General features: G+C 44.8%; 1 protein-coding gene across 2 annotated transcripts; it reads left to right on the forward strand.

The window, feature by feature from the left end:
* Window positions 1-2,680: 2,680 nt before the first annotated feature.
* Ankrd40 (ankyrin repeat domain 40) lies at window positions 2,681-16,527 on the forward strand. Of its 2 annotated transcripts, none has more exons than NM_027799.2 (5): window positions 2,681-3,067; window positions 8,581-8,729; window positions 9,108-9,587; window positions 13,020-13,201; window positions 14,233-16,527. In NM_027799.2, exons 1-5 carry the CDS (start codon window positions 2,934-2,936, stop codon window positions 14,377-14,379), a joined length of 1,092 nt encoding a protein of 363 aa, NP_082075.2. In that variant the 5' UTR covers window positions 2,681-2,933; the 3' UTR covers window positions 14,380-16,527. The 2 variants fall into 2 exon arrangements, with proteins under 2 accessions (NP_082075.2, NP_666136.1); NM_146024.1 differs by lacking the exon at window positions 14,233-16,527 and adding an exon at window positions 13,920-14,189.
* Window positions 16,528-16,756: the final 229 nt, after the last annotated feature.

Genomic DNA, 16,756 nt, shown 5'->3' on the forward strand with positions numbered 1-16,756 from the left:
CTTGAAAAAAAAAAAAGAAAAAGAAAAACAGCTTCTTGGGTGAGAAGTAGAACTCCAAGCAGAGAGCTACCCTGGCATGTGGGAAGCTATAGGTTGAATCCTCAGCACTGAAAGAGATACATACAAACAAAACAAACATATAGGTCTGTCAACAGTTTCAAGTCAAGAGATTAAAAAGTGAATTCAGGGCTAAAGAGATAGCTCAGACAGAAAGGTACTTGCTAAGAGCGCTTGAGGACCTAAGCTTGGATCCTGTCTTAGGTCACCAATTTTGTTTTGTTTTGTTTTGTTTTGTTTTGTTTTTCAAGACAGGGTTTCTCTGTATCACCCTGGCTGTCCTGGAACTCACTCTGTAGACCACGCTGGCCTCAAACTCAGAAATCCGCCTGCCTCTGCCTCCCAAGTTTGGGGAATTAAAGGTATGTGCCATCACCATCCACTTCTTAGTTCTTTTTTTTTTTTTTTTTTTGGTTTTTCAAGACAGGGTTTCTCTGTGTAGCCCTGGCTACCCTGGAACTCACTTTGTAGACCAGGCTGGCCTCGAACTCAGAAATCGCCTGCCTCTGCCTCCAAGTGCTGGGATTAAAGGCATGTGCCACCACGCCCGGCCATTTTTTTTTTCCCAACTTGTAGTCTATTATCAAGGGAAGCCAAGGCAGGCTGTCAGGCAGGGCAGGAACCCAGAGGCAGGGCTGTTGAGCTGGTCATGCTTATTGGTGTACTCTTCTGGCTCACAGTCAGTCGCCTTTCTTTTTCTGTTTCTTTCCCTTTTCAGTTTTTGTTGTTTGTTTTTGTTTTTGTTTTTTTTCGAGACAGGGTTTCTCTGTATAGCCCTGGCTGCCCTGGAACTCGCTCTGTAGACCAGGCTGGCCTCAAACTCAGAAATCTGCCTGCCTCTGCCTCCCAAGTGCTGGGATTAAAGTGGCTGCCTGGCTCCCTTTTCAGTTTTATTTGTTTTGTTTTGTTTCCATGTGCATGTGTTTTGCTGGCATGTATGCATGTGCACATGTGGATGCTTAAACCTGAAGAAGTCAGAAGAGGGCATCTGATCCCCTGGAACTGGAGTTACGGATGGATGGTTGAGAGCCACCATGTTGGTGCTGAGAATCAAATCCTGGGCCTCGTTTACAAAAGCAACAAATGCTCCTAACTGTTGGCTTATCTCTCTAGCCCGATATAATTCTTTTAAGGAAAGAAAATTTAACAAACAAAAAACCATGAATTTTGGAGCGCACCTAATTTAATGTCATTGCTGCTGTTTGACTTTGTTTGTTACCACTCTGAGGATGAAACCCTGTGCCTTGTTTGGGTAAGTACTCTTTCACTAAGCCAAATCACCAGCCTGCTACAATCTTTTTAAATTGCCTTTAAAAAAAAAAAGACTGCTATTTCTTGTCCCTCAGACTGTGTTAAAGACTGAGTTTCAATGCCATTCCCATCAGCCTCAGATGGAGCACTATGTTGGATCCGAGAATTAAATTTTAAACTGTGGAAACAAATCCAAGTGTAGGCTCAAGCCGCGTTCCAATTTGCCACCGGGGTCAATTTAAGTGTTTAGTCAGTTGATATTCATCACTCCTGGTGTGCAGTGTGTACTGTGTGAATTACTGTATCATAATAAACAGACGTTGCTTTTTCTTAAGCAGTAACAAGACAAATGCATGCTGTGTGCCCTGGGCAACCCCGAAGAATGGAAATAAAGACGCTATACCTAAAAGTACCCCTTCCTGTTTCATCTTGGCTTTGTTCAGGCCCTCCTCTCTGCCTCCCCAGGGTGTTTTCCTTAATCTTTTCACCCCATCTGCAAAGTTCTCACCAGTGCCACATCAGGGATCTCTCCAAGGCACCTGAGCTCAGCAAAACAATATTTTCTGCTTGTCCCATTGGGTAGTAGAACAGTGCCAACCAAGGCTCTGAGCCTCATTAACTAGATTAGGCATGGAGTACTGCACACGGCTGTTTATGAACACACCATAGCTCTACCCTCAGTGCCTGGAATCAGGACTAGGATGACAAAGAGCTCCCCCCGCCCGCCCGCCCCCGCCCCGCCCCGCCCTCCGTCTTTCCTTAGATGACTTTCAGAATAATTAATTATAATTTATAAGCTATAACGAGTTGCATTTTATAAACTAGAATCAATGTTAATCTTCATGAAAGCCAAGTTGGAAGAATTTCTGTCTAAAACCGATAAAGGGTAAAATAAAAACAGTAACAGCTGAAATAAATATTCTAGCTGAATGGTCCCAAGCACTGACAAAAATAAGAAAGAACAGTGTCATCTATCTCTGCAAATAATGGGCATATTATAGTAGGATCCTTTTCAGCCCATTTCCCGTCCTGCTGGGTAAAAATTGGCTCAGATGGAAAAAAAAAAAAAAAAAAAAGAGCTAACTAATCTTGGGGGAGTGGGGGTGGAAACCCACCAATTATTTTTAATGCCTGCTAAACAGCCTGCTCCTGAGGATAAGGCTTTTCTGGCTCTCAAACGACAATGTCGGATCCCTCCGCCTCGCAACTATTCCTGTGTCTGTCCTCCTCGCTGGAAGCTGCCGGGTGGGAGCTCTAAAAATAGCCCATGAATCACAGCAGATAATCCAGTGCGGTGGTTACATAAACAGCCGGCCGGGGCGGCGGGGCCGCGGGTGGGAACGAAAAGTATCTAGGTCAATGTTGTCACACCGAATAGGGTCCCCCGGAGCCGGCCTTCGGAGGCGCGGTGGGGGAGGAGGCCTGGGCCTGCGGGGCCGCGAGCAGCCAGGGAGCTGTCGGTGGGCGGGCGGGCGCACGAGGCCCTGGGCCGGGCGCGGGCGGAGGCGCGAGCGGGGCGGGCGAGCCCGGCGCTCCCTCCCCATGGCCGGGAGCCGGCCGCGGAGGCGGCGGCGGCGCTGACAGGCTCGGGGCGGGGCGGCCCGGGGCCCGGGGCCCTGGGGAAGATGAGCGCCCTCCTAGAGCAGAAGGAGCAGCAGGAGAGGCTGCGGGAGGCGGCGGCCTTGGGGGACATTCGGGAGGTGCAGAAACTGGTGGAGAGCGGGGTGGATGTGAACTCGCAAAATGAGGTCAACGGCTGGTAAGTGGCGAGCGGGGGAGGCCCAGGGTTCAGGGCTGCGAGCTCGGGGCGTGGAGCAGTCAGCCGTGACCCAGGACGCAGGCGAAGGTGACGCCTGGTGCCCCAGGCCTCTCAGGTCGTGGCCCTTTCGAGACTGGCCCCGATCTCCCATTGCCTGGTGCAGTCAGGAGCGCATCCTCCCCAAACCATACCTTCTTCTGTGGTTGACCGCGGCCAGCGCCCTCCGGGACACTGGAGCCCACCCACGCCACCCCCCCCCCGCGCGCCCCCTGGCTCTAACTTGGCCCAAATGGTGATGCATAGAGGCTTTGATTCTCGGCGACTCTGCTCTGGATTTCATCAAGCTTGAATTAGTTTGCCATGGGCGCTTCTGAAGAACACTTCGTGCAGAGATGAAAGCATAAGCAACGAAGCAAATGCCAATCTTAAAAAACCAGCACGGTTTCTTTAGCCAAGACCAGGAGAAAAGGAACAACTACAAAACCCTCGCCACTTGCATAATAATTCTGCCTCAGTTGTTTTAATGCCACAGTGATTGGCTGTTGCCTACAGCTGCCTGTTGAGGGGAGACTCATTTGTCTGCCCTGTAGAGTGTTTTGTTTGCTTAGTACAATTTCCAATTAGAGAAATTTACCCAAGGCTTTACAAGTCGGCTAGCAGATCTGCCTCCTTCCCAATACAGAGTCTGTCTCATTTTAAGATATGAACAAATCTTTAGTTTCTTTCTTTTTTTTTTTTTTTTGGTTTTCGAGACAGGGTTTCTCTGTATAGCCCTGGCTGTCCTGGAACTCACTTTGTAGACCAGGCTGGCCTCGAACTTAGAAATTCGCCTGCCTCTGCCTCCCAAGTGCTGGGATTAAAGGCGTGAGCCACCACGCCCGGCTAAATCTTTAGTTTCGAGTTACTGAATGTGGTATTTCTTTCTACCCTTTTTTGACATTTTACAATTAATTTTTTTTAATTCAGGTAATGCTTATCTAGCCTCTTTTGCCAGTTTAAAGTTAAATTTGAATTTTAAACCCCCCAGTAAATCGAGCCATACATTTTGGAATGGAAAGGGCACTGGAGATCATTTGAATTCCAGAGAGTGTCTTGCCCTGATTGCACAATTGTCAATATGATAACAGAGTCAGAAATGAGATTTCCTAATTTCCTAAGAAAGCTGTCTGACTCCTTTCCCTAAAGAAACTAGCCTGGATAGCTGTCCACAGCCTGGAGACAGTGGACACTAATTTCTAGTCTTTTTTTTTTTTTTTTTGAAGCATTTGTAGTCAAAACACTTGTAGCTGTGTTTGCCTTGCCATGGCGTCCAAGAGCTGTGAATTCCTGTTTTGGCACTGGGAGGCGGTGTTTTACAGAACAATGAGCCTGGTCTTGCTGCAGGTTCTGCCTGCCTAGCTGTGTGGTCTTGCCTGAGTTACTTTGTTTTCCAGGTCTTTCAGAAGTGTTGTTAGTATTTATTGAGATGAAAAATAGCTACCAAGTATTGAACTTGCTCTATGGCACAGATGTGGTTCTAAACACTTAACCTATCTCAGGGTAATCAGGAGATATTGTTATTTTTCTCCATCTTAAAGATGAAGAAACTGAGACCCCAGGAAAATTAAGTAAACCATTCAGTTTTTAAAAATGCTCCTAAATTACTAAATTTGGGATTTAGTGGGTCTACATGACTGTTAGAGCTGAAAAAGGAATCTGACATCTGAGTCCCTCAGCACAGTGCCTGCCATGTGCTAGATATACAGTGTATATCAGGTGAGTTTGAGGTGACATGATGAGGCTTCCTATAGATTTAATTCCAGCTCCAATCTATTCAATCCAAGAGTGAATTCCTAGATTCCCTTTATCCTGCCTTATGCTCTTGGCCTAATGCTTTCAGCTCTTCGCATCCTGCCCTCTTATATGAACCAAACCACAAAGCTTGGCACTGTCCTTGGTCCCTGTCTTTCCTTCACATCCACGTACCGTCATCCAGTTCTGCTGCCTCTATGTTCAGATAGAATCTGACTACCTCTCACAAGCTCTACACTGTGATACAAAGCCAGCCAGCTCCACTTGTGATGCAGGATAGTTCCAGAGTCTTCCTACTAGCATCCTTACTAGTCTACTTGCCTTACCCTGACTTGGAACAGTTGGATCACCTCACTCAAAGTCCTCTAGTGGCTCCCATGTTACTGTGAGAAGAAGCCAATATGCACTCCTTTCCCTGACCTTTGGGCCTCATCTCCTGACTTGCTTCCTTGTTCACTTCTTCCCTGGCCTCCTTGCCTTTCCTGGAGCAACAGCACAGCCTGGATTCTAGACTTTTGCATTTTGCCTTCCCTCTTGTCTTGATAGCTTTTCTCTTACACACCATGGTTTGCTCTCAGTCCTCATGTGGATCTTAGCTTAAATATTAGCTTCATGCTAAGGCTTTTCCTTGCCTGTCGTTAAAAATTGTGCAACTCTTCCCCCAGCCCTGCCAGTTCCTAATCTCTTACTCTGCTTTATTGATACACGACACTTAATATCCGCCTAGTACACTATATAATTTGCTTATTTGCTTGCTAGTTACCCAGCTTCATTGACTGTAAAATGAGTGAAGAATATTCACAGTAGTAGGGTTTTCTTTTCTTTTCTTTTCCTTCCTTCCTTCCTTCCTTCCTTCCTTCCTTCCTTCTTCCTTTTCTTCTTAGACTTGGCCTTGCTGTGTTGCCTGGGCTGGTCTTAACCCTTGTCCTCAAAGTTACCCTCTTCCTACCCTGGTCTACTGAATAGCTGAGTCTATAGGCAAACCCCACTGTACCCAGATCCTAAGGGGATATTTTGAAGATTAAACAGAGCTTTTAGAACAGGGTCCAACATGTAAAGTATTATGTTTGTGTTAGCTATTGTTATTTTCTTATTATTAGGCAACATGTTGGGAGACATATAAAGTTACCCTGAAAAAAGAAAAAAAAACCCAACTCTTTTCAACATTGAAAAGTAGACTGGTGACTGCTTTCAATTCTTGGTTGCTTAGTAACCACAGTTTCAGCAATGATGAATGATACCCAGTTGATGAATGATGCCCAAAGCCTCTGGTCTAAAATACTTCCCAGCCCTAATGGGATATGCTGACTGCAAATATAAAGTTTAAAGAGTTGAAGTTCAAAAATAGAGTTTCCACATCAATTGTAATCCAAGTGTCATATGTTCCCTTTGGCTTTAGAAATAAGTATAGTGGTTTATGAAGAAGTTGAAATGCTGTCTGGCTGCAATGGTTCTGAGTTATAGCTGCCTATGGTCACCCAACTCCAGTCTGTAAATGATGGTTGCTGGGATGGCCAGAACATGCTGTGTTCACCTAACCCCATTTACATGGTGGTACTCTAAACCAGTTTGTTTGTCTCAGAGTCTCTCTGACCCACTCACGGTAAACTACTCTTTCACTCTCCAGTAAAAACTTCTTTCCAAAAGGGAGCATTTCCTTAACCTGATCCATTCATTTTTGAGTGCTCACTTAGTGTAATTATTCACTTTTCAAGCCTATGCCACAGACAGCTCCACACAAAACATTCTGAGCTGCAGTTTGCTAAGCAATGTCCATTTTATCCTAGGTTCACTAGTTAAATAAGAAATAAGCACGTGAGTTGGCTACATAGATCAATGGTAGGGTGCTTGCCTAACATATGTTGAAGACATCATTTCAGCTTCTGGTACCACACACACATGCATAAACACATATACACATGCATGCATATACACAGGTGCATGTACACACGCCTGTATATGTCAGGTAGATACTTCCTTCTGTTTATCCTCTGCTGGGGATGTAGCAGTGATCAAGCACTTGCCTAGCATGTGAGGCCCTGGGTTGCAGCATCACAAAATAGTTTTAAAAGCTTCTTCTCTGTTTTTCTCACCTGGGCAGTAATTTTTTAGTGTCAAAGAGTGCACTAAAGGTACCTGGATGGTGAATGATGGTGTAGACTGTCATTCTGGTCGGCTAGTCATTCAGGCTGCCATTCTCTAAGGCATTAAGGTAAAGGCAAATCAGTTAATAAATGTTCCTGATGGTTTCCCAGGTTGGTGGCCTCTCTGCTGAACCTCTGCTCTGTTCATTATCTTATCTGGATTTGGCTGGAAGCTCTGGAGATGCTTGTCTTGGTTGAATTAGAGAGTTGGTGAATGAGGACATTCAAAATGGGAAAGGAATGAGGAGTGAATGAGCTCATAATGGGAAGAAAGTATTTTCCTTCCATAATATGCTTTTCACCTGAAGATGCAATTCTGTTGAGACCGCACGTTTGAGGGCTGCTGATTACATTTCTATATAGTGTTACAGGAATAGTGCACTGGACTGTACAGTACAGCACCTCAGTGTATACAATATTAAATAGTTTTGCTTAAGTGAGGCTGTCGTATTATTAGAAGGGTCTGGTTTTGAACCACTTGGTTGTTCATACCCTCTATTTCAGTGCCTCCAGAGTAAAACGTTGTGTGCAATGTTTCATTTGAGCAGATGCAGGCATGTTTGTAGCCTTCTGGAGAGATTAAGAACAGCTAGCATTTTAAAAAAATGGAGATTTGGAAATCGCATATGTGTGTAGGTGTGTGTGGGAAAGGGAGTAAGCAGCTAAGATTGACGTAGTACCCCTGCTGTAGTAATGGCCAACCCCGCAGAGGAGCGGCACAGAGGAGGTGCTTATTAGCCTGGCAGTATTTACTCTTTGATTGTCACTTGATACATGTAAGTTTTCATAGTTTCCAAAATAAAAGAAGTAACAAAAATACCTTTTAAAGAAATCTAGAGCTAATGGATGTTCCTGACAGGGTAGCATCTGGAAGTATCAATGCAGTCAAGAACCTTGGAAGTGGAAGCTCCTGGGACTAACCGATGTTGCCTGTGGACTAGAAATTACAACTAACTTTATGTTACAGTGCTAGGATTGAACCCAGGCACACTTTGTGCATTCTAGGCAGGCACTCTGACATTGAATTAACAGCTTCAGACTCAAGAATGAAACTTAACACTAAAATTTAAGAATATTAAGATATTATTACTGGCCGGGTGTGGTGGCACACACCTTCAATCCCAGCACTCAGGAGGCAGAGGCAGGCAGATTTCTGAGTTCGAGGCCAGCCTGGTCTACAGAGTGAGTTCCAGGACAGCCAGGGCTACACAGAGAAACCCTGTCTCAAAAAAAAAAAAGACCCCCCCAAAAAAAAAGATATTATTACTGGAGATGGGGGGTCTTACTGTGGAATTCTGTCTGGCCTAGAACTCACTCTGTAGGTCAGGCTGTGCTTAAATTCACAAACTCCACGTGCTCTTGCCCCCCAAGTGCTGGGATCAAAGGTGTGCGCCACCATGCCTGGCTATGTTCATGTTTTGCTCATCTACGCTGTGAAATGAAAAGTCAAGCTGCTAGCCTGGCTTCTGGCTTTTGCTGAAGTCTAACAAGCTTCTGTGTATGTGTTTACTGATGTTTAGCATTTGAAATCTCGAATCACTTTTTTCTCAGTCATTCTCACTCCTTTCTTTGGGACAGGACCTGTTTACACTGGGCATGTAAACGCAACCATGGACAGGTGGTGTCCTACCTGCTACAATCAGGAGCTGACAGAGAGATTCTTACAACAAAAGGGGAAATGCCGGTACAACTAACATCAAGGAGAGAAATCAGGAAGATTATGGGAGGTGAGTCTGTTCGGGGAGCCTTTAAGATGTGCTATTATTGGCCACATTGATACTGATCAGATAACTGGTCCTATTTTTGTAAGTTAATTACTATGCCAAGGTTGTGATTGCATTTTTTTTCCTAGGAGGCCAATACTATATATATATATATATATATATATATATATATATGTAAAAAAATATATATTTTTTTTTAATTTGTAAAATTGACAATAGTAAAAATGGTAGTCATAAGCCTACTGAAATGTTCTTTCTCTTCGAACTGAAGAGGCAGTCAGTCCTGACCAAAGTGTGGGTCACATCTCAGGTGACAACACTAGCTTTGACCGTGCTCCTTTCTTTAGTAAATTTTGTGTTCTGTATTTTTCTATTTTCAAGTGGAAGAAGCCGATGAGGAGGAGGAGATCCCTCAGCTGAAGAAGGAGTCAGAACTGCCCTTTGTCCCCAACTATCTGGCCAACCCAGCTTTCCCTTTTATCTACACCCCTGCAGCAGAAGACTCCACCCAATTGCAGAATGGGGGCCCCTCCCCACCTCCAGTGTCACCTCCTGCAGATAGCTCACCTCCATTGCTCCCCCCCACAGAAACCCCTTTGCTAGGGGCCTTTCCTAGGGACCACAGCTCTTTGGCATTGGTCCAGAATGGTGATATTTCTGCCCCCTCTGCCATACTTAGAACACCAGAAAGCACAAAACCTGGTCCTGTCTGTCAGCCACCAGTGAGTCAGAACCGCTCCCTGTTCTCTGTCCCATCCAAGCCCCCGGTGTCTCTGGAGCCTCAGAACGGGACGTATGCAGGCCCGGCGCCAGCATTCCAGCCATTTTTCTTCACCGGAGCATTTCCATTTAATATGCAAGGTAACAGCACACAGCCTCTGCAGCAGGAGAGTGATGTTTAGTTGTTTATGTAGTTAGGATATACTTACAAAATTAGGGAAAAGTTCCAAGATCTGTCTAATGAAGGAACTCTTTACACTCAAGATTCCAAAGCTTTTTACCTTAAACCATGAAAGTATTACTCCTTTTCTATCACTCCTAGGAATGAGGATTTTCTCTTATGTCACTATAGTACAAGTATTAAATTTAGGAAATACAATTTTGATTTAATACTGATCTAAACTGAGAGTCCATATTTAAGTTCCTCCAATTGTCTTCATAATAGATATTGTACTTAGCTATTATGCCATTTTATTAATTTTTAGGCTAAAATATTCTCAAGCCAGGTGTTGGTGCACGCCTTTAATCTCAGTACTCAGGAGGCAGAGGCAGGCGGATTTCTGAGTTCAGTCTACAGGACAGCCAGGGCTACACAGAGAAACCCTGTCTCAAAAAACAAAAAAAAAAAAATCTCCATCCCTTTATACACATACATATACTCTCTCTCCTCCCTTCTTTCCTTCCCTCCCCCTACCTCTTTGGTTTTGCTTTGTTGAGACAGGATTTCTCTGTACAGCCCTAGCTGCCCTGGAACTTACTTTGTAGACCAGGCTGGCCTTGAACTTAGAGATTTGCCTGCCTCTGCCTCCCGAGTGCTGGGAGTCACGGCGTGCACCACAACCTTCTCTCTTTTTTAAAAGGAAGATTTATTCAGGCCAGGCCTGGTCTGTGCCACAGGCCTTTAATCCCAGTACTCAGGAGGCAAAGCCAGGCAGATCTCTGTGAATTCGGGGCCAACCTGATCTATTAAACCATCAGTAGACCAGTGTCCTACAAGGACATCCAGGGCTGTTACACAGAGAAACCCTGTATTAAAAAACAAACAGACAGACAGACAGACAAAAACAAAAAGATAAAACCAGAAGAAATAGAAGGAAAAAAAATGATTGTGGGTCTCGACAGTTTCAGAGCCCTGGTGCTTTTGCAAGGATTCTGGTTCCATTGTCAGTATCTGCACTGTAACTCACAACTGTCTATAATTTCAGTTCCAGGAGGTCCAGTGCCCTTTTCTGCACTGGATACACATTATACATATACATATGTGTAGGCATAGCACATATAAAATAATTTTTAAAAAAGAATTAATTTAAATTGAGGGCATTAGATCTTCTGGAACTAGAGGTGCATACAGTGTGATCCACTTGATCTGGGTACTGGGAACCAAATTCTGGTCCTCTGGAAAAACGCAAGTGTTCTTAAAAGTTGAGCCATCTCTCTAGCCCCATCTTTTCCCCTATCATTCTTGACCCCTATAATTTTGAGGGGTTCAGGTCAGTTATTTGGTGAAATATGGCTTATTATCATTCCTTCTCTGTTCATTACTTGGTGTTGTGCTATAAAAAAGGACTTTGAGGGGCTGGAGAGATGGTTTAGTGGTTAAGAGCACTGGCTACTCTTCTAGAAGACCTGGGTTCAGTTTCCCGCACCCACATGGTAGCTCACAATGTTATGTAATTCCAGTTTTGGGGAATGAAATAAAATAAAAACAAATGTCAGTTGAGAAGGACTTTTCCTTCCCATTTATAGCCATGTGAACTTACGGTCCTTTCTTTTTGGCTTTTTTTTATTTTTCCTTTTGGGTGTTTTGCCTGCATGTATGTCTGTATGCCATATACATGTCTGGTGTCCTCAGAGGCCAGAAGAGGGCATTGGATCTCCTGGAATGAGTTACAGTTGTGAACCACCCTGTGGATTCTGGGAATTGAACTTAGGAAGAGCAGCCAGTATTCTTAACTGCTCAGCCATCTCACCAGCCTGGATTCATGATTCATATTAAACTCAGTGTGTTGTAATTTGATGCAGTCATCCTTTTGATATTCAGATTATTCCTGATTTAGCCCTTGGGAACCCCTTTCAGCTAGTTCTGTCCTATGGGCACATCCCCCTTATTCTAGTGCAACAAGATGGTTCTCATTTATAGTGTCATTTCCCCAGGCCAGCACTGCAATTCACCATTTCTCTTGGGAGCTGTGGGGGTTTTGTTGGGGGGCAGGGAGGGTAGAGAATTGGATTTAGAAGCTAGGATGTGGGCATGAGGTGTCCTCATTGTTATAGGTGTGACAATTCTTGGTTTAAGTAGAGACTAAGAAAAGGGAAAAGGAAGCCAGATGTGGTGGCACACGCCTTTAATCTCAGAACTCGGGAGGCAGAGGCATGTGGATTTCTGAGTTTGAGGCCAGCCTGGTCTACAAAGTGAGTTCCAGGACAGCCAGGGCTACACAGAGAAACCCTGTCTCGAAAAAAACAAAAAACAAAAAAAACAAAAAAAAAAAAAAAACAAAAAAAGGAAAAGGAAAGGCATAGAGAAGGGAACAGGACAAGAGAAGAGGCAAGTATTTGCATACATATGTCTGTATGTCTATAAATACATCCAGTATTCATATATAGTCATATGTATATTTCTCTCTCTTTGTGTGTGTGTGTGTGTGTGTGTGTGTGTGTGTGTGTGTATTTGTTTTGGGGCAGAATCTTATGTAGTCCTGCCTGGTCCAAAGCTCATTCTGTAGAATAAGCTAGTATTGAATTCATAGAGACTCGCCTGCTTCTGCCTAGCAAATGCTAGGGTTAAAGGAGTACATCACCATGCCTGGCTGTCGGAATCATTTTGAGAACCTTAGAAACCAGGTGTTCATACAGACAGTTGTAATTCAAGAGTCTAGTGTACACTTACTTTTTCTTTTCACTTATAATTAACTTCCTTCCTAGTTTTGAAAACCTAGAACTATACCTACTAGTATCGGTGACCCACAATTCTGTGAGGAATCCACACTTTAAGAGCAAAACAAAATTGCCAAATGTATGTAAATAGTTACGTGAGTCATCTTGACAATGAGGGCAGATCACTTTCAACTCTGATTCATGAATAGTAAATCTGCTCCCAAGCAAGAGCTCCTCCCTTATTAAGGTGCAGTATTTCAAGTCAGGCTTAGATGCAGCTGTTTGTTGTTATTCCTTGGCTGTTCTGTTTTGATTTAGTGGTTGGTTTTACTGTTGTTGTTGTTTACTTGTTTTGTTTTTGTTGATTGGGTATGTATCCTAATCTGGCCTAGAACTCACTATGTAGACCAAGCTGGCCTGGACCTCACAGAGATCTGCCTGTTTCTGCATCCTGACTTGCTAGGATGAATTAATTGTTTTGGTGTTTGAGACAGTGTCTCACTATGTAGTCCAGGCTATCCTGAAACCTCTGGTCTTTCTCTCCGCCTCCCGTGCTGGGATTGTAAGTGTGAGCCACAATCCATGCCTGCCTCCTTTACTGTCTGTATTTCAGTCCTGACTGGACTCAGTGAATGCTGCAGGCCTTAAATTACATGCTCTGTGCTACACTACCATTTCTCTCTCTCTCTTTTCTAGAGCTGGTACTCAAAGTGAGGATTCAGAATCCATCTCTTCGTGAAAATGACTTCATTGAAATTGAACTGGATCGACAGGAACTCACCTACCAAGAACTGCTGAGAGTGAGCTGCTGTGAGCTGGGTGTTAATCCAGACCAAGTGGAAAAGATAAGAAAGTTACCCAACACTCTGTTAAGAAAGGTAAGGAAAGTCTGCTCAGTGTGAGTGGTTGCTGTTTTCATTTCAAGCACACTTAACTTCTCCCTTGGTTATTGAGCCATAGCTTAAGTGGAAGCCAATAAAAAGGACAAAGGAGAGCCAAGGCCAAGGCCAGGTTAAAGCTTGTGCTTGCTATGTGCAAGGCTCTGAGCTCCAGCTCCAGCCTTACTGTAATCACTCCATAAGCTTTCTTCCCCTTCCTCTGAGTCCACAGAGAAGCCCCCACCTTACTCATGTATTTCTTTCCAGGCAGGGTCTTGATGTGTAGCCCTAGCTTGCTTGGTATTTGTTGTGTGTCTCAGGCCAGCCTTGGATTTATGGCAGTCCTCCTGCCTCTGCTTCTTGCCTGCTAGGATTAAATGTGTGAACGATCATACTCTAATACACTGGCACTTTTGAAGGTTGGAAGATAGCAGGATGTTACATGGGCCTGTTTCAGTTGTTCCCATAGTAACCTGTAGCCTTATGCCATATGATATGCGGCCCACCTGGCATCTTTGTGATGCTCCAGCCAGCTATGGGCTCTCCAGCATCAAGCTTCTGGCTTCTCTAAGTTCCTGAGGAAACCTGACACTCACCTGCCTGTCCCTTTAGGGCATTCTCATCCTGCAACAGAGACAGAACTTTCTCCTTCTTGTTCAGATTAAATGTGGGGGCTGATCACTGCTTAGCTGTCTCAGGGATTTAATTTTCCTTTTAGATTAAAGATGAACCAAGACCCTGGAATTAATACAACCAACCAAGCATAGACACAGACTGCTGCTATTGCTCTGTTGCCTTGGGCTGGCAAGTTGGCTCAGTGGGTAGAGGCACCTACTGCAAAGCCTGAAGACCTGAGTTCTGTCTGTCCCAGGGCCCCACATGGTGGAAGGAGAGAACCAGTTCCCACAGGTTGCCCTCTGATCTCCACATGTGCATTATAACACAAATGTGTGCACACAAAACGAACAAATGTAATAAAGAGCTAACTAAATGAAAAGAAAATTTTAATCCATTACCCGGTTTTGTTTCAGGACAAAGATGTTGCCCGACTCCAGGACTTCCAGGAGCTGGAACTGGTTCTGATGATAAGTGACAATAATTTTCTGTTTAGAAACGCTGCATCCACACTGACTGAGAGGCCTTGCTATAACCGGAGAGCTTCAAAACTGACGTACTGATGCAGCAGGGACTTCATCACTGAGTACTGTGACAGTATGTGTCATCTCTGGGCCAAAGGACAAGCCATTGATCCCAAAGCCTCGTATGCCCACCAGGGCCCCTGGTGCCACTGCGTAGTGTTCACTAACACCCCGCCTCACCAGGCAGGAGCCCCGACCCCCCAGCAGCGGTGCCACTCTTCCAAGCCTCTTGGTGCACAATAAACTATTGCTGAATCTTTGAACAGCTGGAAAGTAGTCTTGAGAGGCAGAAGCCGAAGGTTCGAGAGCCAGTGTTTAATGTGCAGGATCTAGAGAGTTGTCAAAGCAGAAGCTGAGAGCGCAGACCTATTTCTAGCCACTCCTGTTGACAGTGCGCCTGAAGGGCCGGGCGTGCCTCTCTTGGTGTTGCATGCTCGTGACACTCAAGAAATTTTGAACTGATGAGGGAGGAAGACTGGGGAAAGAAAGAAAGCACACACAGGTACTGGACAGAGGGATTCTGGTATGACCTGTGGCTGTGAGGTCTCATATAGCATATTTATAAATGTTACTCAGGTTTAAAGTATTTAAAATATAGTTACCTAATTGTAAATAGGCTGTTAACCAAAAGAGCTTCCCCTCCCCCAGTTTTCTTTTATGACCACTGATGACTGCGGCTGTCTCGACAGTCATCTTCACATCTGCTCCCCTCCACAGTCACTAGAGGGCTCTCTAATGCTTTCTAAAGGAGCCACCACCTGCTCCGTGGCCACTCCTGTCACCCTGTCTAATTGCACCATTCAAGAAGAGCACAGGCGCTGTTGGACAAGGCGCCCACCACTCTCACTCCCTCCAGGAACAAAGAGCAGCTTTTGAGCCCGGACTTGTTGCTGGTTTAAAGGTTATTGTGGGAAACTGAACTAAAGGAGTTAGCATCTTTATTTTTGTATCAAAGATAAAGGTTATTTTGAAAATTATTAGGGTTTTTACATAACTCTGGAATCTGTTGCTTTTATAAACAAATTGTTCAATTTTAGGAATTCCCCGTTACCTCCACAGTCAGTTGTGAGGGCCTGATTAGACTCTGGAGCATGGTGTACGACTCTTCTCCAAGAGCGCATGCAAGAGTCTCCCCCCCTCAGCCTCATTAAAGACGAAAAGCCACCTCGGTTTGCTTAACTTTAGATAGATAGGACCTGGCGCACACAAGAGCAGGAGAACAGGGCTGGAGCAGCTGTTGACGGGACCCCTGCTGTCTTAAGCTTTTCCCCATAGTGCCTATAGTTTCCAAAGAAACTTAACTTCCTGGGTATTAACTTAATTTTATTAGAACACTGCAGTTGACTGAAAACATGCAGATGCACTGGAAGAGAACCTTGTGCTGAGGTAATGGCCTCCCACTGCCGCCTGAGTGCTGAAATGAGCTTGAGGTGTTCTTCAAAGCCAGTGTCACTGTGTGGGTCACTGTGAGGTGACTGCATGGTGCCTGGCCCTGGCACAGCTGGTGACTTCCCTTGTAGAGTGTTTGCGTAGTGGAGTGGCTGTGGCTCACCACCCCCTTTCCCAAGTGCTTTAATGAAGACACCTCCCTTGTGTTTCAACCAATCAGAAACTACTTTAACTAAATGTACTAACCTTTTTCCCTCCTAATTTGCTTTGAAAAAGTTTAGTAATTCAATTAAGCGTGATTCTATCTTAGAAGAAATAAACTCAGTATTAATTCATGTCTAAATCACTGGGGTTGAGACTCCTTCAGCCTCCCTGGTTGATTAGAGATTCTGAGAAGCAGTAGAGCTGGCTGGGAGGTGGGCTACAGAGGAGCAAGCAAGCACTTCAGACTGACCAAAGGTTGTGGTGGCCCACATGGCTCTGCCCAGTGTCCTGTGCTTTGCCACAGTCCTCTGGGGTCAGTGTCTCGGGCAGTGGGATGGAACTGTGTGATTGCTCTTAGGTGAGTTCCGAGTCTTAATCTATGCATTCAGAGAAATATTTTTATATGCGTTGTGTAATTTATAACAAGGGGTTTTCTTTTAGGCTTTGTTAACTGAATGCTCCTCTCCTCCTCCACTGCATAGTTAAAGCATGTGTTCACACTGTGTAAACATTCACAGAAGACTTTTCCTCGTGTGTTGTTGACTCTTTAAACATAACAGGTATTATTAAAATTAACTGTTAACTGACCCAGCCCATTCTCTCTCGTTTTGCCCTCGTTTTGCCACTGTATTCTAATCATAGAGGGTTCAAATTGCTGTGAAGTCCCATGGGGCTGGCGCTGTGGAGGAAAAAGAGGACCAGATCCCCAGCCGAGTGTCTGCCACCCCACTGTTGCCTGCCTCTGCCCTGTCACGAGTGTCACTGTCTCACCCCGTGGGTCGTGTCTGGAGATGGATTCTGTGTGATGTCTTCCCTCCCAGTC

The sequence above is a fragment of the Mus musculus genome, chromosome 11, assembly GCF_000001635.26.
Source record: "Mus musculus strain C57BL/6J chromosome 11, GRCm38.p6 C57BL/6J".
NCBI lineage: Eukaryota > Metazoa > Chordata > Mammalia > Rodentia > Muridae > Mus > Mus musculus.